Genomic DNA, 25820 nt, shown 5'->3' with positions numbered 1-25820 from the left:
AACCATCTCATATGATCCTGCTGGGACTACATAGATTTGGGGACTACTTTGCACAATCCTCTCAGATCTTTTGCTAGAACTGGTGTTTCTAACAGAGGTAAACAGGCTGGAACACAGCAACTCCAACTGTCAGACAGTAAGGATTCAGGTAAGGCCCAACCTCAAATCAAATTGAATTTATAATTCAACCACCTTCACATGGTGAGGGAGGAAGCAAGAGCATACACTAATTAAGAGTGAATTCAACTCAATTTGAGCTCAAGAAACTGAAGCTGATCGAGGTAGTGCAACCTCTAATCCCAGCATTCCAGGAGGCAGAGGCAAGAGAATCACAAGTCTGGCCCCAGTCTGAGTGACTGAGACCCTTTCTTAAAATAAAAAGTAAAAAAAGGCTGAGGATGTAGTATGGAGACCCTGAGTTCAATCCTTAGTACTTCTGAAACAAAACCAAAACATTTGGTGAGGTGAGAGAGGCATTCCAATAGTCTAAAACCTTGTCATGTGAAATTAAGATTCTAGGATTAACTGATTAAGACATCTTTTCATACAATATTGCTCTTAAACCAATTTCATTCTGCTTAATGGAAGAAAACAGTAAACAATGATAGCAATCCGTGAGTAAAATTACTTTTTTTATTTTTAAACAGTGATCTGTGATCTTACAACTAACAGCCACCACGAGACAGTAACTTCCTCACCCTATAGTTAATAAATGCTTGGGAGTCGTATGTGTATGTATCAGCAGAACCAACCTGATTCCTACCACTGATGTGCTCTCCAGCCCCACTTCAGCGTTAAGGCTGAGGGGCCAGGGTGTTACAAACCCAGAAGTACTGTAAATAGTTCGGGGCTTGTCAGTCTCAGAAACACTCCTTCTTTCCAGCCCCACAGCAAAGATGACAACTGTTTTGTCTCTGGCCTTTTGTGGCAAGGAGTTATATGAACATGAAAACCTAGCAGGGTATCCTGATTTCATGAACTAAGAGCAGCACAAAGAAGCCTGGGAGGCAATTTTTGTATCCTCCCTTGATGACAGTAAAGTCATAATGAAACCAAATTTAAGGTTAGGAGTAAAAGTCAATCAAATCAGAATCCATGACTCTCAACAGGAAGAGTCAGCTGGCCTGCGAGGGCCACAGAACCCAAAGGAACAGCCTTACTGTAGTCACGCCCTTTCGCTGATGCCTGCCTTGCAAACTCTTCCTCGCCTCAAACCTATACTATATTTCAGCGTATTTTATTTTGACCCAGATAAACCTTGTTCAAAGTTTTTTTTAAATTAATTTGCACAATTTCATTTCTATCAGGTACCTAGAAAGTCCCACTAAAAGACAGAAAGTGAAGTGGTTTTCACGGGCTGGTGAGAACAAAAGTTATTGCAAACTGAAGTACTCATTAAGAATTTACTGAATAAATGTTTTCCTGATTCCTACATTCATTTCTCTGAGCCTTGAGTACGTAATTCTGCAGTTCATTGATATAGAGCCTGAAAATCTAGTTTCTTTAATTAGGAATTATCCCACTGGCCAAGTAGAACTCCTAAATCCTGAACAATATCATGATCTAAGACACATCGGAATAAAAGAAACTTCAATCACAGTTACTTATATAACTTAAAAAATTTTTTAGGAAATACAAAAATAAAATATGGCAAACTGTAAATGTTAAAACATGGGGGACTGTTAATTGCAAGAAGTAACAAAGCAGCTAGGCATCCACAGTACATGCTGAATTCCAGAAAATGTTTTTGTGCTGCTTCTGGTTAGCCACTGTTTCTCAGCCAGGTTAGAACATTCCCATACTCTGTGTAAAAGCCATGACACATCTGTGCTCAAGAGGAAAAGCACCCATGCAAACATTTACAATGTAAAGTAACAAATGCTTACAATTCTAGAACAGCACTGTTAGATAGTTTTTGTAATTCCTCACTAAAAGTTTTCTATCACTTGTATCAGACCAGAATTTCTGATGTAGAATGAACAAAAGCTTTAAAGACTCAGATTCACTTTTTACCCTAAATTGGAGACTACTATTGTGCCATTATACAACTCCTAAGAAACTCAGTTCTCTCATCAGTAATTTAAAAACACCTTAATTGGGCAGGGGATTTAACTCAGTGGCACAAACACCTTCCTCGCAAGTGCAAAGTCCTGTGTTCAATTACCAGTATCAAAAAGTTTAAAAATAAATAAAGCAAGCCATAATTATTTGTTTTTGGTGTTTGAGACTTAAGTAAGAAAATATGCAATGAGTACTGGATCATGAACAAGATCAGTTCATCCATAAATGTCATTTCTTTCCCCTACTTCCCTACACTTTTTTTAACCTTGATACTAGGTTTTGAACCTTAGCCTCCTCACTGGGCTACAATCGCTCCCTTTATTTACTTTGAAATGGTATCTCTTGAAAGTTGCCCAGCTGGGCTCCAATGTGTAATCCTCCTGCCTAAACCTCCCAGAGCTGCTACACCAACATGGACAGCAATGACTGTTAAGTAGGGCTTTCCTAGAGCCCACACTATTTCTCTTCCTCAAGAACTCTCATAATTACCCCCTTACTTGAATGGATACTGTCAAAAAGTACTGGCTACTACTCAGACACCTGTAGTATATCACTGAAATTTCATCTGTATAGTAATGAAGGATAAACATACAGTAGTGCTTCCTTAACTACAGTTTTTCTGTAGTGTCATTCATCCATGGTCAAAAATATGTGGAATATTAATAATTCATGTGCACTGTGAAATAATACAAAATTACTTCAAATTGTGTACCATTCTAAGTAGTCTCAAAAGATCTTGTGCCATTCTGCTCTGTCTTACAACTAGGATGAGACATGTGAATATCCTGATGTCCAACATGCCCACACTAGATGGTCACCTGCCTGTCAGAACTTTAGGGCCCTTCTCACATACCTTATCAGTAGTTGTGGGACTGCTGTACTTTTGTTCATGTAACTCTGATTTACTAAGTAAAGGCTCCAAAGTATAAAAACAGTAATGCCAGTAATTTGATTATAGATTATAAGTGTTCTATTTTATTAGTGTCATTAATCTCATTGTGCTTAATTCATAAATTATGTTTTACCACTGATACATGTGCATAAAAAAAATATAGGATATATGGGGTTGGTACTACGATCTCAAGAGACATGTGTTTAACTCTGGACCAACTCTCCACAAGTAATAGTATTTTAGCTAGCTATGGTGGCACATGCCTGTAATCACAGCATGCTGAGAGACCAAGACAGGAGTACTGGAAGTTCAAGGACAGCCTTGTAACTAAGGGTTAGGGACATAGCTTTGTCTTGTCTCACAGGATCTTTTTGTGAGAGCTTTACTGTCTCACTTTTTTCTGGGTCAAGCATACAGAGATCATGTTCTATTCTTACAAATAAATATAACTGTAAAACTTCTGCAATCTGATTGAGATTCTGTACTGTTTAATCTCCATGAAGAATTTAAGCAACAAGTAATTTCTACGTTTTCAATTAAGAACAGAGCCTACCTTTGTTGTAGTAAAGAAATTAGTGTCAACTAAATCTGATTTCAACTATCACTTACCAATGAATTTCTTGCCATTCATTTTACTATCAGTGGCCAATTACGTACTTACTCTTCTGAAGTGCTAAGCTTTCTTCACTTGGCAGTTAAAGTTCATTGTGAGAGAATCATACTCACAGAATGCTATAAAAACTCAATCGCCACCTCACATTACCAGTACAAAGTAGGGTACCTCCCCTTTCCCACCGCTTTGTGCACAAAACAACAAACAGGCAGATAAATCCCCTCAAGCGCAGACCTGTTCTCTGGGATGCAGGCAGCTCACTGGCAGCAGGCAGTGTACCTGTTGTTCCAGGAGGCAGTGCATAAGCAGAGGAAGATGGGGGCGCCCCCGGTCCACCATGCTGGAAGGATGTCCCCAAAGCAGAGGGAGGGGGAAAAGCAGCAGCAGGGCTGGAGGTAGAAGAGGTCGGGTGCTGTGCTGCATAGAGCGGAGAGTGCCCAGAGTAGGAAGTAGCAGAAGAGACGTAAGCGGTGTTAAGGTAAGTGCTTGAGGCAGGAGGAGCAGAAGGCTGCTGAGGTCGGTACATTGCCGGCCCCCCTGTTCCGAAGGAATACTGCTGGGCTGGTTGATAAGCTACACCAAGGAGAAGAAACAGAAATTATAATTAGTTCCAAGTTTATTCAGACCACAACAAAACCAAAAAGTTAGCTCATTCTATAGAAATTATTGCAATCATCTCTAATCAAGTTAAAACCAAAAATTAACACTTATGGGCTGGAGTATGGATCCATGGGGAGGGCTCACCTGGCATATGTAAAGCCTTGCTCAATTCCTAGCATCACAAAGCAACAACTATGGTTTTGTGGCTCCAATGATCTAAGTATACTTAATTAGCTCTCATATTTGAAAACTACTAGCAGAGATAGCTACTCGTAATGAAAGTTTTTGAGGCATTCCTTTCTTAGACCTTTCTGGTCCTAGAAAAAGACTACACTGATACCCATCAACCATCAGATAGAACCAAGCAGGAATCACACAACTCAAAAGGCCACTTTTACAGAAAAGGTCCCCTGACTCATCCAGAATCCTGGTGAGGGAGATCTTGACCATACCACATTCTGTGTGAGGGGGAAGGGGAGGGATGAGTCTTTACAGAGTGTATTTACAACTACCCAGTTTCTACTGAGTACTGTGAAGACAACACTTTCACACAGAGCATTTGAGTGAAAAAGGCTGTAGCAAATCTGTATTTATGTTAGATAAAAAGAACAACTGTAGTATAGAATATACTCATCAATGGCCTTTTTTTTTTTTTTCAAAAAGTTGTTTTGTCTTAGAGTAATTTTCCCTTTTGAGATTTTATTTAGATTTTTTGCTTTTAATTTTGAAGCCATAGGGGATTTTTTACCACCCAAGTGCAATTATTTCCTAAAAGTAAAACAAAAAAAAATGCCAATGGTAGATACTTATCATTACACATCTGTCAAAGCCTGTAAGAATGTACAAAGCCAAGAGTGCATAGGACTCAACTATGGAGTTTGGTGTGGCCACAAGGCATCACTGCAGGTGAACTGATTGTAGCAACCACACTACTGTGGCACCACAATGCAGATGACGAGGAGACTGCACCCATATGGGCACTCCACTTTCTGCTAACTTTCGCTATGAATCTAAAACTATTTTAAAAATAAAGTTCACAAAAATAAATGAATAATAATAAACAGTAACAAATACCCCTTGAAAACAAATGTACAAAAATGGTTATTAATGAGCTGGGAGTCGCATAGTACCTGTGGCATAGTACCTGTCTGGCGTGAGTTTGATCCCTAGTACCAAAAAAAAGATTTGTAGTATCTTGCCCACAAGAAAAAATTATGTATGAAATGATTTTTTTTTTAAATTGAGATAGGGTTTCACTATGCAGTTCAGACTGGCCATGAAATCACTATGTAGCCAGGCTGACCTTGAATTCGAGGTGGTCCTCCTGCTTCAAGCCTCCAGAGTGCTGGAATTATAGGCATGTGTCCCAAAAATTTCTAGAATTCAATTTTAGAATCAATGGGCATTTGGCCTTCCTTAACAGGCTTTAGTAATGAAGCCTGAGGGATAGGAGCCAAGGCTCTGAACAAAGGCACAAGGAAGCGCCTTTCCAGCATACCGATTCAGGATGGCTTTCAAGGAAATCCTGTTCCTCTACTGAAGGGACTCAAGAGTTCTGTGCAAAATGGTTCTTACTTTGTTTGCCAAAACTAATTTCAACAATGGCTTTGGTGCTTCAGAGTAGTTACTATATGAAATAAGATCTGCTATGAAAGACTTCAGCTCATACTACTTACGTTGCGGCTGTGGGTAAGGTGGTACCTGGCTGTGCATATGACCTGGAGATGGAGGAGGTGGAACAGCAGCATTTGGATTAACATTTCCATGCATTATGAAACCTGGGGGTGGAGGGTTTTCAACCTAGAAAAGATTATAGTAAAAAGAAGGATTACATTTGGGACCAAGATGTAAATTTATAGATGGCTTTCTAATCTCTGAAATGGAATTCTATGTTTATTGAAAAAAACAATGTCTTTACTGTATACAAACTCCTTTCTCAGCAACATGTTCTAAAAGATTTAAAGATCAGACAGGCCCAACGTAAGAACTGGAATGAATGGCAAAAAGATGCTAACATATTTGTAAAACAGTGTCAACAGTATTATGATAAATCACCAGGATTGTTTGTCTCTATTATCCATCCACTACATACTCTGAAAATATAAGTAATAAATGTTATAAAGGAAACTGTAGTTTTTTATCTCTGCAATGCTTAAAAAAAGTGAATGAAAGAAACAAAAAGAAAAAATAATAAAAAGAAAAAAGTCTTAAGTAAAACCATCATATTCACAGAACCGTGGTTATTATTTTTCTAATTCAAATCAATTTAGAACTGCAGGAGGGGATGGATAAGGAAGTAAATTAATTGTCCTAAAAGTTGCCTCTTACATTCTAAAAGCAGTAAAATGTAACGAGTAGGCAGATGAACGTGCAGTAAGGGTGCAGAACTTGAGGGGCAAGGGGCATATAGCTATATTTCAGTGGGAAGAATCCTGCTCAAAGAGGAATAATGAAGGATATACCTGTGTGTCAGAGGGAGAGGCTGCAGGTGGATGGCTGGGAAGGGCAGTAGGAGTTTTGTTACTCCAGGTAGTGGCAGTAGGGGCAATTCTAACCTGGATCGAACACAAAAATACCAATCACAGAAAATAAAAATGAAAATGTTAAAAGAAAAAAAAAAAACAACTCAAAAGATATCAAAAGCCAGATGCAAAGCGAAAAAGGAAGAACAGCAAGGTACCATATCTGTCAGATGATTGCTTTCAACATAGCAAGGATGTCAAAAGAAAAGCATGGTCACAACAAAAGAGGGGAGAGGCAGGGAAAAATCAATACAAAAACCTAATCAAAGCACAGGAACAATGCCATTCAAGCATCAAAAATAAGTGGAGAAAATCAGATCCTCTAAGTAGGGAAAATAAGATGTTCTGACAAAACTAAGTAAAACTGTGATTTCTAAAACAGTAATATGACTTATGCTACTAGTAATCTGCAAGCATATTGCTATAAACTTCCTTTTCTGGATTTCGTTAGAGTAGACACAAGTCTTAAAAAAAAAAAATCACACAATCAGACAACGATAAAGTTGAGTATTAAAATCCCAATCTCTGTATATAAAAGCAAAGCTGTGCCAGCTGAAATGGGAGGAGATTACCTACTAATCTGGACTCCCTTTTACTCCTTTACCTGCCTATAAATGCTGCTTCAAAAAAAAAAGGTACTGTCTTCATTAATTCAGCTGATGATAAGCTTTAATCAAGAAAATCACTGACTTGTCATTCAATGTATTTTTCCTTTTTTTTTTTTTTTTTAAAGTCTCACTATGCAGTTCAGGCTGGCCTTGAACTCACTACAGTAGTCCAGGCTGACCTCAACTCAGTGATCCTTCTGCCTCAGCTTCCAAAGTGCTGGGATTACAGGTGTGAACCACCATATCCAGCTATTTTTCCCTTCTTACAACATAAGAATGGTAAATTAAAGCACAATAGCATCTTTCAATATTTTTATCTCTCGCCAGAAAGACACATGAACCTAAAAATCTAAAAAGTAACCACTGTCATCTCCCAATGGGGAATCTGCCTTGCTTCAGTGCCTGGTGAGACAGCAAGATGCTTGAAAGTTCTAACCCCAGCTTGGTCATTAACCCGTTATGCAATGCTGAGAAAAGAAAACTCTGTCTCTTCAAACTCAGATTGGCTGCTTGAGTTTTCTGCCTCAGTTTCCTAGCCATCCATTGATCTTGCTACAGAATTCACAGGCTTCCTAAGACATATACAGTCTCTATAAGGGAGGGGAATTCCATGTACTCTATTCCCCAGCAGACTCTTAATAGCTAAAACAATGCCAGGAAACCACAGCAGGGTCTCAGTAAATATTTGTCAAATAAATGAAAAGGAAAAACAAAAAAGCAAGTATTCTAGCCAACTTGAACTTTAGAGCAGAGACCCTGTCTCAAAAACAAACAAAAACAAAACAAGTGTTCTAGATAATTAACGTATTAGTTAAATGTAACCTATCCCCTCTTTTTTTCTTGGAACCAGGAATCAAATTTAAGACCTCCCACTTGCCAGGCAGGCACCTTGCTGCTGAGCTATATCCTTGGTCCAAATGTAACATGTTTTATTTTTATTTTTTTTGGTATTGGAGATGGAACTCATGACCTTGTGCTTACCAGCCATGCACTTGTGCCACTTGGCTGTATCTCTGGCCCCATCTTGACATCCAGTCCAAAGTGTAACAGACAACAGAGCATGACTTTTAAAAAGTGTTTTTCAATTTTATTTATCTTTTTGAGATGAGCAGGATTCTTACTACATAATCCAGATTAGACTTGAAGGTAGTAATCTTGTCTCAACCTCAGGTGATGGGATTAAAGGTATATTCTACCATGCCTGGCCAGTTTTCTGTGGTTTTAGATTTACTTTTGTCATAACGAAATATAAGAATGTGCTATCAGTGCTACCACCAATTTGTTCTATTTTAAAACTGTTAATTTTGCTATCACTCAAGACCAATTTATTAATTATGAAAGAAACACTTTTCATATAAGGACATACACTGAAGGGTATCTGTTGGTCTGGAAATAAAAAAGTTTCTACATGAAACAGTAAAAGACAGTAAGAACATGTTTAATGTCAGCAAACATATTAATTTAAATAAAAATTATTAAACTTCTGCACTTTTCCCATAACCTACTTCATAAACTGTCAGTTGTTCAATTTTTTTCTAATATCAAACTTGTTCAAGAATATCTGTGTTCTGAGCATTTATTGTGCAGACCCAGAATAGAGCAAATCTACACTGATTATGTAGAAAAGAATGCTGCTCAAAACAGACTACTTTCTGAAAATATTTTATAAAATTAACTAAATCCCTGAAAGTGTTGTTTCTACCAACTGACTGGCTAGTTTGTTAGATAAGCAAATGTTTCAAAAATGAATCTACATATGTAAGACAGGTCTGAGAGAGATAATACAACAAATCTCCCAAGAGAGTTTTAAACTAACTTATATCCAAAATATGTTTGATCAGATTAAAAAGATGCTCTTGGGTAGTAGATACAAATATCACTTTTAAGAATCCCAACATTATAGACAGTGTTGTCTAATTTTACCATTTAAGGGAAGATCTTTTGTCCAACAAACAGAAACTATCGATTTGAACACAAATACTTAAATGATCCTCCTTCATCAGAACCATGCACTCACATGGGCATAATATGGTTGAGTGGAAGCCCTTGGCATCTGTGGGTGGCCGGTCACTGGTCCAGGCCTGCCCTTGGACAACTGTGGTCTCTCACAAGGAAGTTTTGGTGATTGCTCTGCTGGTACAGGCTCTCCTTGGGCTCTACAAAGTCTGTCACGAAGCTGCACAATATTTGGCTGTAAGAAGCAACAGAAGAAAACAAAGCAAACTGTGATGATTCACCTAACTGTAAGAAAGCATGTTGATTTTCTTAAAAGTTCATATGCTGTGTGTTATACAATAATCCCTGACATTTGAGGGTTCAACAGTAGGATTTCTATTACTTAACACTGGCACCAAGGAAAGATCTATGACACACACTGCAACTTCTTTTTTAGTGACTGGTTGGATGTTGGTGTCTGTCTTTTTTTTGAGACAAGGTCTTACACCATGTAGTTCAGGCTGGCTTCACACCTTCAATCCTTTTTCCTCAGCCGCAAAAAGTTAGGCTTATAGGATATTCCCAGCAAATACTATAACTTCTAACTTAACTGAGGCAGGGATTTAAATTATGTCCATAGATCACTGCCACTTTCAGCATTGCTTTTTGATGTGTTCGTGTGGTTAAGTATTAATGCTCCTGAATCTCTGCTTACTATCCATCATACTGTGAGCAGCTCTCCTCCATCAGGCCCCTCTGCCATGCTGCCCTGCTCTGCAGCAAGCTGAATATGAACTGAAACATGAGTCAAAATAAACCTCTCCCTCCCTAAATTGTGGGTGTCAGATATTCTGTCCCAGCAACAAGTAATTAAAACCCTAGAAAAATAAAACCTAATTTTTGCTAATCCAAAAAAGTAATAATGTTCATAAATCATAAAACTAAAACAAATATAAACAGCCCTAAAAGAGAATTAACTGCTAAAGATGAAAATGGAAAATGTGATGTAAGAGATCATTAACTTCTAAAATAAATTTTTTGAAATAAATTAAGATCACAAATTCAGATCTATGATACACTTAAATTTTTTATAAATTTACATATTAGAGCTGGATGTGGTGGCTCATGCCTGTAATCCCAGCACTCAGGAGGCTGAGGCAAAAGGATTGTTGCGAGTTTGAGACCAGCCTGGGCTACAAAGTGAGCTCAAGGTGAGCCCAAACTGCATAGCGAGATCCTGTCTCAAAAAACACAAAAACAAAAACACCCAAAAAAAACCCGACATAAATTTATAAGTTAGTCATATACATTTTCTTCATACTAAAAATTATAAAGCAAAGTAATAAAATGCTTCAGAAATTATTATACAATCTTTTAAATTTGCTGAAGGTTTAAAATGGTCATGTAAACTTTATTTGGGAGGGAGAGTGTACAATATTGAAGATTGAACCCAGGGCTACATATCCAGCCACTTGAAACTTTTTTATTTTGATACAAGAACTCTTTGTCTCAGCTTACCAAGGAACTAGGATTACTGGCATGTACAACCATAACTGGCTCATCTGAGCTTTTAACATATACTTTATTGTATTTTATGGTGAAGAATTATATATGATAACACAATCACAAAGTCTCAGGACATTTTTTCCAGAAAATGCAGGTTTTACTTAGTTAAACCAGGAAATAACATCAAAATCATGTTTTATATAAAGAATGTTCTTTAAAGTCCAAAGAGCCAGGTGTGGTGGCACACACCTGTGATCTTCCCAGTCAGGAGACTGAGGCAGGAGGACTGTCATGTTTGAGGCCAGCCTGAATTACATAGTGAGACTCTTATCTCAAAGAACCAAAAAATAAGGCCAGCATGGAGGTGCCATATTCCCCAGCACTAGGAAGGCTATGGCAGGAAAGATTACTACAAGTTCAAATCAGCCTGAGCTACAAAGTGAGTTCAAGGCCAGCCTGAACTGCATAGTGAAACCTTGTCTCAGAAAAGAGGAAACACCAAAAAACAAAAACAAAATCCAAAGAAAAGCATTAAGACTAATACATTAAAAATGCATGAGATTTTGGCATTAAAAACACAGTTTAGGATTTGTGTAAGGCAGACAGCATATATCTGTAATCTCAGGGAGTCTAGAACCCTAGGCATGAGAAAATAAAGTTCTAGGGCATCTTAGGGAACTCATCTCTGTCTCAAAATAAAATTTAAGGCCCAGATTTAGCTCAGTAGCATAAGCAACTGCCTGGCAAGCACAAGGCCATGAGTATGTTCCCGGAAACAAAAATAAATAAAATAAATAAATTTTAAAAGGGCTGGTTGTGGAACATGGTGATGCATACCTATTATCCCAGCACTTAGTGGTTGAGGCAGGAGGATCACAGCAACTTTGATGCCAGCCTGAACTACAGAGTAAGATGCTGTCTTAGAAAGGGGCGGGCACAGATGGGGTGGGGCAGCTTGTTTGCTAGTTCTGGTAGAGTGCTTGTCTATCATGTGCAACCATTGGGTTCAATCCTCAGTAGCCAAGTGGATAGGGGAGACTATAAACTTAAGGCTAAACAAACAAAAAGCCTTAGATTACGTTGGCCTAAAAGGGTCTTCTATCTCGGTATCACAATGAAATTATGTGAAGTAAAAGGTCTTAAAACTATTATGCCAAGTTATCTTTTAAAAAAAGACTATGTTTTTATTCTAGCTATTTCCTTTAAAAATGCAGATATAGCTGGATTTTACAATTAAAGGATGTGGTGCAATTCCTTCTACCTTGAATAATTTAAAAAACATACCTACAAATGGTATTAGATTAAAATAGCACAGAGAATGCACTTCACTGCTAATATTTAGGGTGACACACATGAGAATTTGACATTTTACACATCAATATTCATTGTTTTGTTTGAGATAAGGTCTCACTATGCAATTCAGGCTAGCCTTGAGCTCACTTTGTAGCCCAGGCTGGTCTTGAACTTGCAATCCTCCTCCTGCCTCAGCCTCTTAACTCTCAAGTGCTGGGATTTCAAGCGTATGCCACCACATCCAGCTTAATATTCAGTTTTTCAACATAAAAAAATCCTACAAAGAATCTCATGCACAAAATCAGCATTTAGTCTTAAACATAAAGCTGGTCTTTCATTCATTTTGCTAAACTATTATAGTTCCACAATACAGAGGGATCTATAGACCACAGAAGTACCTACTTCTCCAACATGGCTTAGCTACACATAAAGTGATCCTTGAAGAATGTCAATAACATTTACCTACATTTGGTTGCTAGAGATTCAGCTGCTCCAAAACATTCCACCTAGTTCATGTATGCCTCCCTAATGTCAAGTGCCATCTACTGGAATCATCTTATTCATACACTGAAAGGAAGACGACAAATTGTCAATACTAATTACCTGGTTGGTGTTGTCAGGAAGAAAAGCCAAGGCTGCAGCAATGCTGCCTTGCGCTGCCAACAAATTAGCATACTGACTCATTTTCTCAGCCAAAAGAACCCCGACAGTACTAGTATCCACGGTTTGGGTGAGCTGTACAGCTTTTCGCAGAATGACAACTTTCTCAATCAGATCCTAAATGAGAAAAGTAAGCCAGGATGAAAGAGAAATAAAGTATTATGAGTGGAAGTAGAGAAAAGGAAAGAGTTACTAAGATTTTTAAAACCTGTTAATTAAGTATAGTATTTATTATATTATTCCAGTTTGAAAATTATGAATAGCTACTGACCTCCAGTTTCGTAAGTGAAAAAGGAGTAAGACAGGGGTGCTGGGGATTTAGCTCAGCGGCATAAGCACCTGCCTTGCAAGAGTGCAGTCGTGAGTTCGATCCCCAGTATCCAAAAAAAACAAGACTCCGCAGGTGAAATGGCTTGTGAAAAATCTAAAGATACAGTTATTCAGTGACTGAGAAGAATCCCCACAGTTTTTCGCCTTCCTTTGCTTGTGTATTGGTATACATGGGCTTCTATTTATATTCTCTTCATTTTCCCTTAATCACAAAGGTTCTCTATTGGTATTAGAGATGCCTCCTCCTCCTTAGGCCACATTGCAGCTTTCTTTGCCCAAGGCAGAGGGGCCACTAAAGAAGGAACCTGAGGTAGGAAAGGCAAACCCTAGGGCAGTGATGGGGAACCTTTAGAAAGCAGTGCCCAAACTGCAACCCAAAATCCACTTATTTATCACAAAATGCCAACACTGCAATGAAACCTGAATACTGAGGTTTTGCTTTAGAAAAAGCAACTCACACACAAATGTCTCACCTTAAAAGAAAAACACAGTTACAGAGCTTTCAATGACACAAACAGTTTTTAGTGAAAGGTAAGTTTCAGATGGTATGCTTTTGCACAATTAATGTGATCTTATTGTATACATGCTGATAACCTGTCAAATCTCTGCTGGGGTGACTTGGCTTACATGCTGACAGAAGACTCAGCATGTCTACTGTGGCACCACCACTCTGGGGAATTTTTAATGCTCTTGCCATCTACTGAGCCCAGTATGTACCAAATCACAAACAGCTGCAACTCCATTTCACTATTTTATCATTTCAAACTTTGCTGCTTCAAAGGATAGCAATATTTACAAGTAATTATCCAGTAAATGATTTTTTAAAATGTAACTAGGGTAAAAGCAATACACTTCCAGAACAAATTAACTTCTGAAATAGAACTTGATCATAAGTAGAGTAAAAGAAAACACTAAAAATGCACATTTTGTTTCAAAGATACTAACCTGAAGAGACAAAGGGCTGCTACCATCTTGAGCTTTAGTCCAACATGCAACTAATTTCTCTACATTCCCTGCACAAATATAGCAGAGACATGCCTGAGTCTGTAAGATGCTATCTCCTTCACTTTCAAGCCTGGTGCCCAGAAGATCTGTAAGACAGGAGGACCCACATTATACCCAAAGTAATCTACAACACAGTGGTGAGCAGCTCCCTGAAAGTTTCCTATGTACAGACTAAACTTCACACCCAATGAGACACAAACTCACTCTAAATGTTCCTCAGTAAATGTTATTAAATAAGTGGAAGTGAATGACAAGTTAATTACATATAATAAGCTATTTCACAGGACTCCATCTAGCTGCAGGATGATTTTCATTAGTTAGAGCGGAAAAACAATAAATGAAAACACTTTTAGAACATAAAGCTCCTAAAAGCACATTTGGAATTGGCATAAATGGTAGTTCTACCAACAATTATTTATGAAAATAGTTAGTGTCATGCAATTTTTGGTACTCTTAGTGAATGATTGCTGGCTCTTACACTATCATACTTAACCTTTACTGCAAATACAAATTGCTATTCCTGAACCACCAATTTAGTCATGGCCTCTAATGAAAATTTTTACTCAAACCCAATTATTAATTTTATCAGTTAACATTTAATAAGTGAGAGCTGCCTATTAAAGATGAATAAAATGAGGCTTAGAAAATAAGTTTTCCGGGCTGGGGATTTAGCTCAGCGGCATAAGCACCTGCCTTGCAAGCAGGCGGTCGTGAGTTCGATCCCTGGTACCGATTTAAAAAAAAAAAGAAAATAAGTTTTCCTAGGTTATCAAACTAGCTAAGTGGCTGAGGCAAACTTCCAACTTTGTTATATTTGAAATCAGATTCACTAAACAGTATTTTTAGAAATAATGTTAAGAAGAAATATATTAATATTATTTACAATTCAGCGGTTAATGTAGTAAGTGCAAAGCTCATTTCTTACCACACAGAGAGGGAAACTCATCCGGTTTAGCATAAGTCAACACAGCAGCTAAAGCTTCTCTCCAATTTTTAAGGTCACAAGACTCAACAATTTCTTTCCAGTTCTTCATTACAACTGCAGTGATGAGCTTGGGAACAGAAAAGAAAAGGAAAATTAAACCGTTAGGTAGGCATGGTGGCACATTCCTGTAATCCCAGCATTTGGGAGGCTGAGGCAGGAGGATCTTTGCAAGTTCCAGAATAGGCTGAGCTACAAATTATCTGAAGGTCAGCATGAACTGAACAACAAGACCCTGTCTCAAAAAAGATGAAAAAAATAAATAAGTCTTTAGTATATTAATAAAGATTAACTTTGGCTAATAAAACTGCTATTTAGAGTATTTCATAAAGCAGCAAAAAAATACTTTCTTGCACAAGTGACACAATTAGAAGGTTTTATTTTTTTCTTAGGAAAGCCACACCAATATATTTTATAAAATGATGAAAAGAAAGGTGTACGAGACCAGCAGAACATTTAACAGGAAGATGTGACCTGGTCTACTAGGTCAGAAAAACTGCCTCAACATGAAGGCTTTTGCACAGAAATTTAAACAGAATGAGCAGGAAATAACTTAATCGAGAAGTAAAAAGCATTCCAAGCTGAGGAGACATGAGATACAAAGTAGGACAGAACACAAAGTGAGCTAGGAGCCAAAAGGCAGCCTGTCACAGGGAGAAAAGGCAGGAGCTGTGACAGTGAGAGAGGCACGTGGGATGAGGAGGGAGTGTGGACAGCAACCAACCAACACTGACATGACTTTTATGTAAAGTAACTGTCATAAACATTACCTTCTTATGATACAGAAAATAACATCAAGCAGGATCCTTGTAAGAGTTTAGACCCTTTGTACCAGAAATTTAACCTAGTATTATGGGGTAATCAATTAGAATCTGCACAAATCTTTAGGTACAACACAGATTTTTTTATTTTGTCTTTTTCCTTTTTATTGGTACCAGGGATTGAACTCACGACTACCTGCTTACAATGCAGGCGCTTATGCCGCTGAGCTAAATCCCCAGCCCCCAACACAGATTTTTATCACTATACACATAATGGTGTTCACCTATATAAGGAAAATATTAGAATATGCATAAATACCCAAATATGGGAAATAAACACATCCTTATTAAATAATACTTAAGTAGTTAAAATCTTTTGAGCTTTTAATGATGGAAAAAGTAGTGTAAATGACAACATGAATGAAACCACACATATCACATGATCCTGTCAGAAAAAAATTCTATAAATATATAGAAAGAGGTATTGAAAGCTGTGCAAAAGATTGTTGGCAGGATTAGGGGAATCTAATATTTTTAACTTTAAAATTTTCTATGTTAAAAATTTTTTGGGGGGCTGGAGGTTTAGCTGAGCGGCATAAGCGCCTGCCTTGAAAGTGGGCAGTCGTGAGTTCGATCCCCGGTACCGATAAAAAGGAAAAAGGAAAAAGACAAAAAAAAAAAAAAAAAAATTTTTTTTTGACTGGGTATGTAGTCCGAGCATTCAGGAGGCTGATGCGGGAGGATTTGCCATGAAATTTGAGGCCAGCTTGGACTACACTGTGAGTTTAAAGCCAGCCTAGGCTATATATTGAGACTGTCTCAAAAACAAAAACAGAACAAAACAAAAAACTCAACAATTTTATCTATTTAAACCTTTCTATAATAATATGAAAAAGAGTTTTAATTTTAAAAATATATATAGAAATAACAAAAGCTGGGTTAATCACATCAAAGTGCCAACAACTATTTCTGAGTTAAAGTATTATGGATAGGTTCATTCATTAGCGTTTTGTACATCCCAGTGTATTATTTTTGCAATCAGGAAGACAAATAGGCTATGATTCATCTGTTTTGAAAGTAACATACCCTGGTAATTTTGCTTTGGGACTTTGCAAAGTACTTTTTCTGAGTTCGAGCCAAGAGTTCTTGTCCCCCTGCTATAGCCAATATAATGGCATCAGCCATGCGGTTATCATGTAGACAAAGGTCAACAGCACTCTCAAAATTACCCGTCAGCAAAGCCTGAGTAATTAAGCCATCAATATCTGCAAGAAGGAAAAATACAGCCAAGTTCAACAAAGGTTTCTGTCATCAAAATCAGCTACAGTAAGAAAATCTATACACGTTAAGTTTTTACACACAGATTCAAATGGAGAACAAGAAATTAACTTCTGCTTACTGAGTTTTAAATTTCTGACATAAGCTATTAGTTTTTTATAGGAGAGTTCCATGGAAATATACAATGAAGTACATGTAAAATAACACTACTTGCTGATTCCTTAGACTAGATGAACACGGACGACTCAAGTGCCAAACACCCCACCCCTCTCAAGACACTGATTGCATATACTACACGGTAACTCAGTTCTTTCTAAACCCTCAACTGCTTCTAACAAAATATTTTTAACTGCAACCATTAGCTTTCAAATAGTTTGAAAAAATTTAAAAATCGGAACCAACAGGTACTTACCACCACTCACAGAGATATTAAATGTCCCGCCAGCTGAGGGCAGAAATTCACATTCATGCTTTTCTTCTTTATTGTGCTAAGCAGAGACAAAAGACAGCAATTTAGTCAAAATGAAACTATGGGACAATTTATTAAGAAAATAAAATTTATACATGATTATTTACCACTGACTAGACAATATGCCAAGTCATTCCAGAGAAGTCCATATATATATATATATATATATATATATATATATATTTTTTTTTTTTTTTTTTTTTTTTTTTTTTTTTTGTGCAGGGAATCAAACTTAAAACCTTGAACTTGACAGGCAGGTGCTGTGCTACTGATCTGTAATTCTGGCCCCTCATTTCTAAATTTATACTCAGATTTATGACTTCCTGAAGTATTAATTCCCATTGTGCAAGACCATCAGAAATAATGTAAAACAGACAAGCGTACATATTCATTATAGATATGGTATCTGAAAAGTTATTGAAACGGAGCATTTTCGTTAGATGCTTCAAGTACAAATAGCTTGAGAAATACAAAATATCCATGTTTTAAATTACATTTAGCTTTTAAGACAATCCTACTTCTAATAAGTAAACATTCCTGTCTACTAGACTTGGCTGAATCTTTTTGTTATAACTGAATCCTTAAGGAAAAAAAAACATGCCAGGGATTTAGCTCAGTGACATAAGTGCCTGTCTAGCAAGCGTGAGGTTGTGAATTTGATCTCGGGTGCCAAAAAAAAAAAAAAAAAAATCACCTGGTATCCTAGGCATACAGACACACAACAGGGGCCTGGGACATAGCTCAGTGGTTGAGTATTTTGTCTACTATGTGCAAGGCCCTGGATTCAATCCCTAGATACTTCCCTCACCAAAGCAACACATTATTTCCAGACTTGTAATTTTTTTCAAATTCATTTTATTTCAAAGAGAAAAAAGAAATTTTAACAAATGACAATCAGGGGAGTGCTTTTTTTTTTTTTTAAACTTACACTACATTTTTTAAATTTAAAAATTGCATGATTTCTTTTATATGAGAAACTTAATAAAAGACAAGAATAAAAAGTAATTGTAATCCAAGGGGAACAATATACCTAAATGTGTACCTTAACTTAGCACCATTGTCTTATATGTTCTTTTTAGCCCAATCAGATTTTATTGGTAGAATCTGAGTACTTCTGAATATACTCAAGTTCAATTATACATTTCACATTCTCTCAAATTAGTCATATCTGGAACAGCAGATCAGTCTGGTAAAAACACATTCATTTCTTTTATAAACTTCTGAGATTACAGGTTAAGCATCTCTAATTCAAAAAATCTGAATTCTAAAATGGCCCAAAACCTAAAACTTAGCAGGGCATGGTGGTACACACCTGTAATCCCAGTACTTGGGAGGCTGGGGTAGGAGGATCGTGAGTATGAGGCCAGGAAGGGCTATGTAGGGAGTTCAAGGCTAGCCTGAACTACATAGCAATACCCTTTTATCTTGATTATACTGTTTGATTGTCAAACATAGTAGCAAACACATTGAAGGTTTTGAATACATAGGAAAATTTTGTATCTCAAAAAAAGAAAAAAAATCTAAAACTTTTTTTAGTAGATTTTAGATTAGGGATTCTAAACTTGTAGTCCATACAACTTTTTAAGTAAAGGCACAGCTCTTTCTATAAAGGTACTCAAATTAGTCATACCTTTAAGATAAACTACCTTCTGTACCTGTGCCATTTATACTTCTGAATGTAAGCACCTAGAATTCAAAGTCAGGGGTTTGGAACTGAATCATTCAAGTGCAGGGTGCAGCACAGCTAAGGATAGTTATTACAAAAGAGTAACCATGGTTCTATATCCTTTCCCCAGTTAAAGAGATTCATTTTAGAATCTAAAAACTCTAAGCCATTGGAAATTTAAGTTAATCACATTAGTGATCATTGCCAAAATTCACAGAAAAATCTTTTAACTATTTTTTCAAATTTGCTTTCTATAATAAACACATCTTTATAGACTTTTTAAATATACACAAAGCCCAAACAGTACAATTTTCTTATATATTCAAAACCTCACTATACAATTCAGTTCAGGCTGGCCTTGAGCTCACTTTGTAGCCCAGGATGGTCTCAGACTCTCAATGATTTTCCTGCATCGGCCTTCCAACTGCTGGGATTACAGGCATGCACCACCTCGCCTGGCTAGGCCGTATTACTTCTAAGGAAAAATTTTAATAACTGTATGTAGTAGTTGAAATATGTGGGTGACTTTTACAACTTAGTAACATTATATAGAATATTCCAGTTTGTATATCATCAAGTCACAAAAGGCAAAGAAAAGTTAAAGGTGAGCTCAAAACCAAGAAGCTTCTGATTAATCTTCCAACATGAAATAAAATTAGAAAGCAAGAAAAGCAAATCATAGAATCAGATTAGTGGTTTAAGAAAATCAAAAGGAAAAAAAATTAATGATAGAACTCTGTTCAAGGATTCTTTTTGATTAGTTACAGAAATTACCAAGTAAAACGAAGGACATATTTACAGTAAAGGACAATCAGTTTAGAGAAAAATTTCTTTCAGCACTGTGAGCTGAACCCAGGGCCTTACACTAAACTACACCCTGAGCCCTTTTCTTAATTCATTATTTGGAGACAGGATTTTGACAAGTTTCTCAGACTGGTCTCTTAGCACCCTCCTGCATCAGCCTCCCATGTAGCAGGAATTACAGGTATGCGCCACCATGCTCAGTTAGTGAAGTGTTCTCTCCTTGGCGCTAAGTTCAGGACTAATTCCGAAGGCTATGCCACTGAAGTGGACCCTAAATATTAATATGCCAAGAAAAAAATTAATTTTACATGCAATGAAAGCAGATTTCTGAATAAAATAGTCTTCTATGCAAGTTAAGTCAATCTCACTTCAACTGTTAATTTTAAAAGCATATAATCCAGAAGCGAGGTTAGAGAATTAAAAGACTTTAGAGAGGATACTTCTGTCCTTCTAAGTAAACAGATTGCAACCCTAAACATTTCTGAGAAAACAATATGTTCCAAATTTATTTTGCAACAAACTGTCAAGAAAATGTTCATATTTCAATATTTGTCCAATATAATATGAAAAAAAAAAAAAATAAGTACCTCTCCCAAGAGCTGCTCTTCAGCAGCAGGGCTCTCCTCCCCATCACTCTGTGCTACTTGGTCAAAGTCTTTAAGAGCCTTTGGTACACAAAATGATTTCAAAGGAAGTTGAAGAATGTAGAATGAAAAGATTATTAGTAACAAGGAAGACAAAAGATCCAACCAACAGCATTCACTTTGATCATAGGGAACAACAGTGAGTCAATCTATTTGAGGAACATTAGAGGAGAGGCAAAAAACAACTTCTAACACCTTCCTCTTCTTTGCTATCAATGTCACCCAGCATCAGAAAGATTTCTTTAAAGTATATGAGCAGTTATTGAGCCCATTCTTCCTCTTTTACAATATTCAGATACGCCAAAAGAAAGGTATGCTCTGCCAGTGAAACACAGGCTATTTTAAAGTAAGAATTATGAACTTAATAAAATACTCAGAATCAACATTTGTGAAGCACAAATCAGATGTACTTCTTAGATCACATTTCCTTCTTTGTTGTGACCTAACCAAAATTTTAGAAGATAGCTAATTTTTAAGACCTTACCACACTGGATCCATCCACTTTGTTCAAAGCCAAAGCAATCTGTAAAGAAAATAACAACTTACCTACTAAATGGAATTGTACTTCAAGCCATACTGCAAATGTTCACCTCTCACTTCATTCTTGTTGGCAAAAACTCACAAAAGTCCTTATCAGGGATAATGTAACAGACAATAGCATCTGTGCAGAATCGCCTCAGCAGCTCTACATGTCACTTACAGGCAGTTCTTTCAGATGTCATCCTGTTCTGCTGTTTAGTCACAAAACTAACTTCAAAACAAATATATTCCTTTCTATGTTTCTGTTAAAATGCAAAGCCTCAGATGATGGTGTACACGTGTAATCCTATACTAGGGAGGCTAAAGCAGGAGGACTGCCTAGACAGTGACAGTAAATCTTTTAGAGATGAGTGCCCAAACTACAATACAAAACCCATTTACATATTTACTGCAAAGTGCCAACACTGCAATGAAACTTGAATACTGAGGTTTTAGTTTAGGAAACAACAACTCATATATTAACATCTTGTGTCTTAAAATAACATATGCCATAAATTCGCACTACTAGCCTAGAGCTTAAGGCAAGTCTGGGGCTATACAGTTCATGGCCAACCTGAATTACACAGGGAGACCCTGTCTCAAAAAACAAACAAACATACCAGGTGTGGTGGCTTATGCCTGCAATCCTGGCATTAGAGAGGCTGAGGTAGGAGGACCAGCCAGGCTACATGGGCCACATAACCAAGTTCTAGGCCAGCCTGCACTACATTATGAGACCCTGTCTAAAAACAAAGACAAATAACCAAGCAAAAAATTAAAAACAAAAAAAGCTATTGTTTTTAATTTTTTATTTTCTTAATGCTCAATGACATTTAATCATAAACATATATGAAGCTACTATATATCCATTTCAACACTGACAAAAAGTAGTTTTCCTGGATGTATCATGGTAGATGGTACTTTTCCTATTATATATGCTGCATATTTTATTTATAGACAGCATATTTTTTTACTTTTTTTTTTTGGTACCAAGGATTGAACTCATGACCACGTACCTGCAAGGCAGGCACTTATGCCGCTGAGCTAAATCCCTGGCCCTTAGTTTTTTACTTTTAAAAAATAACTAAAATTAATTTTGTTTGTTTTTTTTTTTTTTTGGTCTTTTTGCTTTTTATCGGTACCAGGGATCGAACTCACGACTGCCTGCTTGCAAGGCAGGCGCTTATGCCGCTGAGCTAAATCCCCAGCCCCCAAAAATAACTAAAATTAATTTTGGCAAGTATATTTTTCAGGTACTCACTATGGAAAGAATGGGTATATTTTGATAATCAGGTTCTATTTCCTACCAGGCATCAATAAAATTCTTATAGTAATCTCTTACAGATTTGGAGGAGTTACATATTGAGTAATTCAGGCTAATAATAAAAGGAAACATGAATTCTAGAGGAGAAGCACAGTTCCAAGCAGCAAGCTATGATGTCTGGCTCCAGAGTGCATGACACCCAGTTTATACCACTTAACAATCACCACATAGTATTATAGAAACTGTCATCTACATTACTGTCTTCAGGTTTCCAGTGTTCTTTAAAAACTGCTATTTGAGGACCTGGGGATTTAGCTTAATGGCATAAGTGCCTGCCTGGCAAGTGCAAGGTTGTGAGTTCAATCCCCAGTACCAAAAAAACAACAACAAAAAAGTTGCTATTGATATAAACACTGTGGAAAAATATTAATCCATTTCTTGACAAGAGTACTACAAACTGCAACATGACTTCCTCTTTTTAGAAGGGAATCCTCTTTATGTTTAAGTTAAATTGTTAATAAAGCCACATGGACTGTTGTTTACTTGGGTTAAGAATAATAAATCACTCCTATTCCAAGATACTCATTAGTTATTTGTGAGCTGGACCAATCCAATACACAGTTTCGGCATCAGAACAGTTAAATGGGAATTGTGGTAACAAAAATCTGTTTCTCATCACCTGACCATACTGAACATGGGGAAGACCACTAATATTTCTTCCTCTTTCCCCTAGAAAGCCACTGTTTACACTCTGCTGCTGTCAGAGTTGTGTGTGGTATTATATCTGTCAAGATACAACTCTTCAAACAACCAAGTCTGAATGGATGATGGTTCCAGTAGCTTCTAATCCAGGTAAAAAGTAGAGTTTGGTAATACGTATTTGAAACTCTGGCAACCAAACACAAATTCTTTGGGGAACCAAACACAAATTTTTTCTTTGGCCAAGGGTTGCAGGGGAGATGACAACAACTGGGGATTTAACCCAGGACATCTCCAATCTCTTCTCACCTCCACTTTATCTTTTTTGAGATAGGGTCCTTCTATGTGGTTGAGCCTGGCCTTGAACTTGTTATTCAGCCCAAGTTGGCCTAGAATTTAAAATCCTCTGGCCTTAGCCTCCCAAGTCCTAGGATCACAGCAATGCAACACTTCACTAGCTACAAATTCTTATTAAATGCTTAGTAATTGGGAATAGTTTACCTTCTTTCCAAGATCTTCTTTTCTGTATCCTAGAAGCTCAAGGTATTTTCCACGGGAATCATTCTCAAAGTTCACCTTTCAAAAACAAAACAAATATATATATATATATATATATATATATATATATATATATACACACAGACACACACACACATATATATTCTTGAAACAAAGATCTATACTTAAGCCTAAGTTTTTAAAGAACAGACCAAATTCCAAGTAAAAATTAAAAATATCTAAAATCTACTACATCATTCTGAAGATTCACCATTAGAAAAGAACTAGTTATTTTTTAACAGTAAGTATACTAGTAATTAATTATCCTGGTTGAATAAAACTTCCTTTTGAACTATAATTTTGGTAACTACAAGCTAACATCCAAAGGATATGTGTATGCAGAGCTCATATGAAAAACTTTATATCATAAAACACTTTTTTCAAATTTCATATTAAATTGCAAAATATAAATTCTTCAACTCTAGAAATTAACCTTACTGGGCCAAGGATATAGCTCAGTGGCATAAGTGCCTGCCTGGCAAGTTCAAAGTCCTGAGTTCAATTCCTGGTTGTCCCCTTCTGCCAAAAAAAAGAAGAATTGAACCTTACTGTATTCGAGATTGCTTTCCTTAGAAAGCAGTGTCAATTCAGTGTCAAGAAACATACATTCCAACTGGGTGTAGTGGTGCATGCCTATAATCCCAGCAGTCAGGAGGCTGAGCCAGGACGACTGCTGTGAGTTCAAAGCCAGCCTGGGATACACAGTGAGTTTGAGGCCAGCCTAGACTACACAGCAAGACCTTGTCTCAAAAAAGAGAGAGACAGGCGTGATGGTACACACCTGTAATCTTTGTAGTTGGACGGTAGTGGTAGGTGGATCACCATGAGTTCAAGGCCAGTATGGATTACATAGTGAGTTCAAGGTCAGTCTGAGTTTAGAAAACAAAACAATAACAACAAAAAACAAACAAACTCCAGACATTACAGTAGAGGCAAAATGACCAACCAGAAAATCCTAATTGTTAAGCCGACTGGTCTACTGTCAAAAATGCAATTGAGCACTCAGGAGACTTAGGCAGGAGGATCGTGTTTGAGGCCAACCTGTACAGGAAAATGAGATCAAGGCCAGCCTGAACTACACAGAGAGACCCTGCCTCAAAAAAGACAAAACAAGCCGAGTGCCTGCCTGGCAAGTGCAAGGTCCCGAGTTTAATTCCCAGTACCGGAAACAAACAAACAACAACAACAAAAAAAAAAAAACAGTAAAAACCTATTTTCTCTCCTCTAAATTCCTCAACAGTGGGATGAAAACACCACAAACCTCTCACTTCTATGCCTCATCTCTTTTACCATTTGCCTAAAAAGCTTTATTACATATATTACACATTTTATGTTTTGATTGCAGTGGCCCTTATGTTGTAGTTTGAATGCAATCTTTCTTCCTGAAATATACTGTATCTGCTGTGTTGTGTTTTACTAGAAAAGTATTTCATAATAGGTTTGTCCAAACAGAGAAGGACTTAAGAAATTAGATTGTATTCTTAAATTTCATGAGATTCTGAAGTCACACTTTCACAATTATTTAACAGGAAGTAAGGTTCAGAATAAAACAGATACAGTTGTATTTAAATTTAACAAAATGAAATAACTTGAAATGACAACTTACCTTCAGAAAGGACCACACATTTTTCTCAAACTCTGTCTGAGAAGCATCTATTTTTTTCTGGCAGTAATTGACAAACCCTTGCGACTGTACAACCTGCTGCAGCTGATCTGAACGACTGAGGAATTCCTTTTCTGTCACCACCTGGCTAATGAACACGTAGTGGTGGTGCTGCTGCTGCTCAGCTCCCTGGGGAGACTGCGCTTTGACACCCTCAAATGTAACCAGCTTGCCTCCAAACTGCATAAGAACAAAAGAGATCATTTTTCATCACAAGGATGTGGCCGAAAACACACTTATAACACCACACAGGAACAGAACTGCGGTTGAAACAGGCACCCATGTGGATGACATTAGCACTTTCCCATGTTCCTTCCAGTCTTACAGCCTAGTCTTCAGTTACTAACACACACTACTGCAACCCACCTTACTACTCACTGCGCCCCACAATTTCTCCATCTTGTATATAGGAAGTAGACAATAAACATCAATGTGTTCATACAAAATAAATATAGAGAAAAAAACAGAACCAAGTCTGCTTTTCTGAT

At 37.1% G+C, this 25820-nt stretch overlaps 1 protein-coding gene across 29 annotated transcripts in view; it reads right to left on the bottom strand.

Moving 5' to 3' along the window:
• Sec31a (SEC31 homolog A, COPII coat complex component) overlaps positions 1–25820 on the bottom strand; it is a 67258-nt gene that overhangs the window by 15692 nt on the left and 25746 nt on the right. For 5 of the 29 annotated variants that reach the window (XM_063247155.1, XM_063247156.1, XM_063247153.1 and 2 more), the window contains 13 exons: positions 25276–25512; positions 23613–23687; positions 21114–21152; positions 20573–20650; positions 17459–17534; positions 16855–17033; positions 14951–15077; positions 13966–14111; positions 12634–12807; positions 9314–9487; positions 6629–6721; positions 5843–5966; positions 3801–4139 (listed from right to left, as the gene is read on the bottom strand). In XM_063247155.1, the coding sequence (XP_063103225.1) occupies positions 3801–4139; positions 5843–5966; positions 6629–6721; positions 9314–9487; positions 12634–12807; positions 13966–14111; positions 14951–15077; positions 16855–17033; positions 17459–17534; positions 20573–20650; positions 21114–21152; positions 23613–23687; positions 25276–25512 (1861 nt within the window). The remainder of the gene's footprint in view (positions 1–3800; positions 4140–5842; positions 5967–6628; positions 6722–9313; positions 9488–12633; positions 12808–13965; positions 14112–14950; positions 15078–16854; positions 17034–17458; positions 17535–20572; positions 20651–21113; positions 21153–23612; positions 23688–25275; positions 25513–25820) is intronic. The other 24 variants (XM_063247159.1, XM_063247161.1, XM_013141370.3 and 21 more) reach the window with 18 other exon arrangements.

The sequence above is a fragment of the Cavia porcellus genome, unplaced genomic scaffold (genome assembly GCF_034190915.1).
Source record: "Cavia porcellus strain 051 isolate PalLab524CR breed Dunkin Hartley unplaced genomic scaffold, mCavPor4.1 scaffold_4, whole genome shotgun sequence".
In the NCBI taxonomy this organism is placed as follows: domain Eukaryota; kingdom Metazoa; phylum Chordata; class Mammalia; order Rodentia; family Caviidae; genus Cavia; species Cavia porcellus.
Note: the sequence above shows the minus strand (reverse complement) of the source record. Positions and strands in the feature narration are given on the sequence as shown.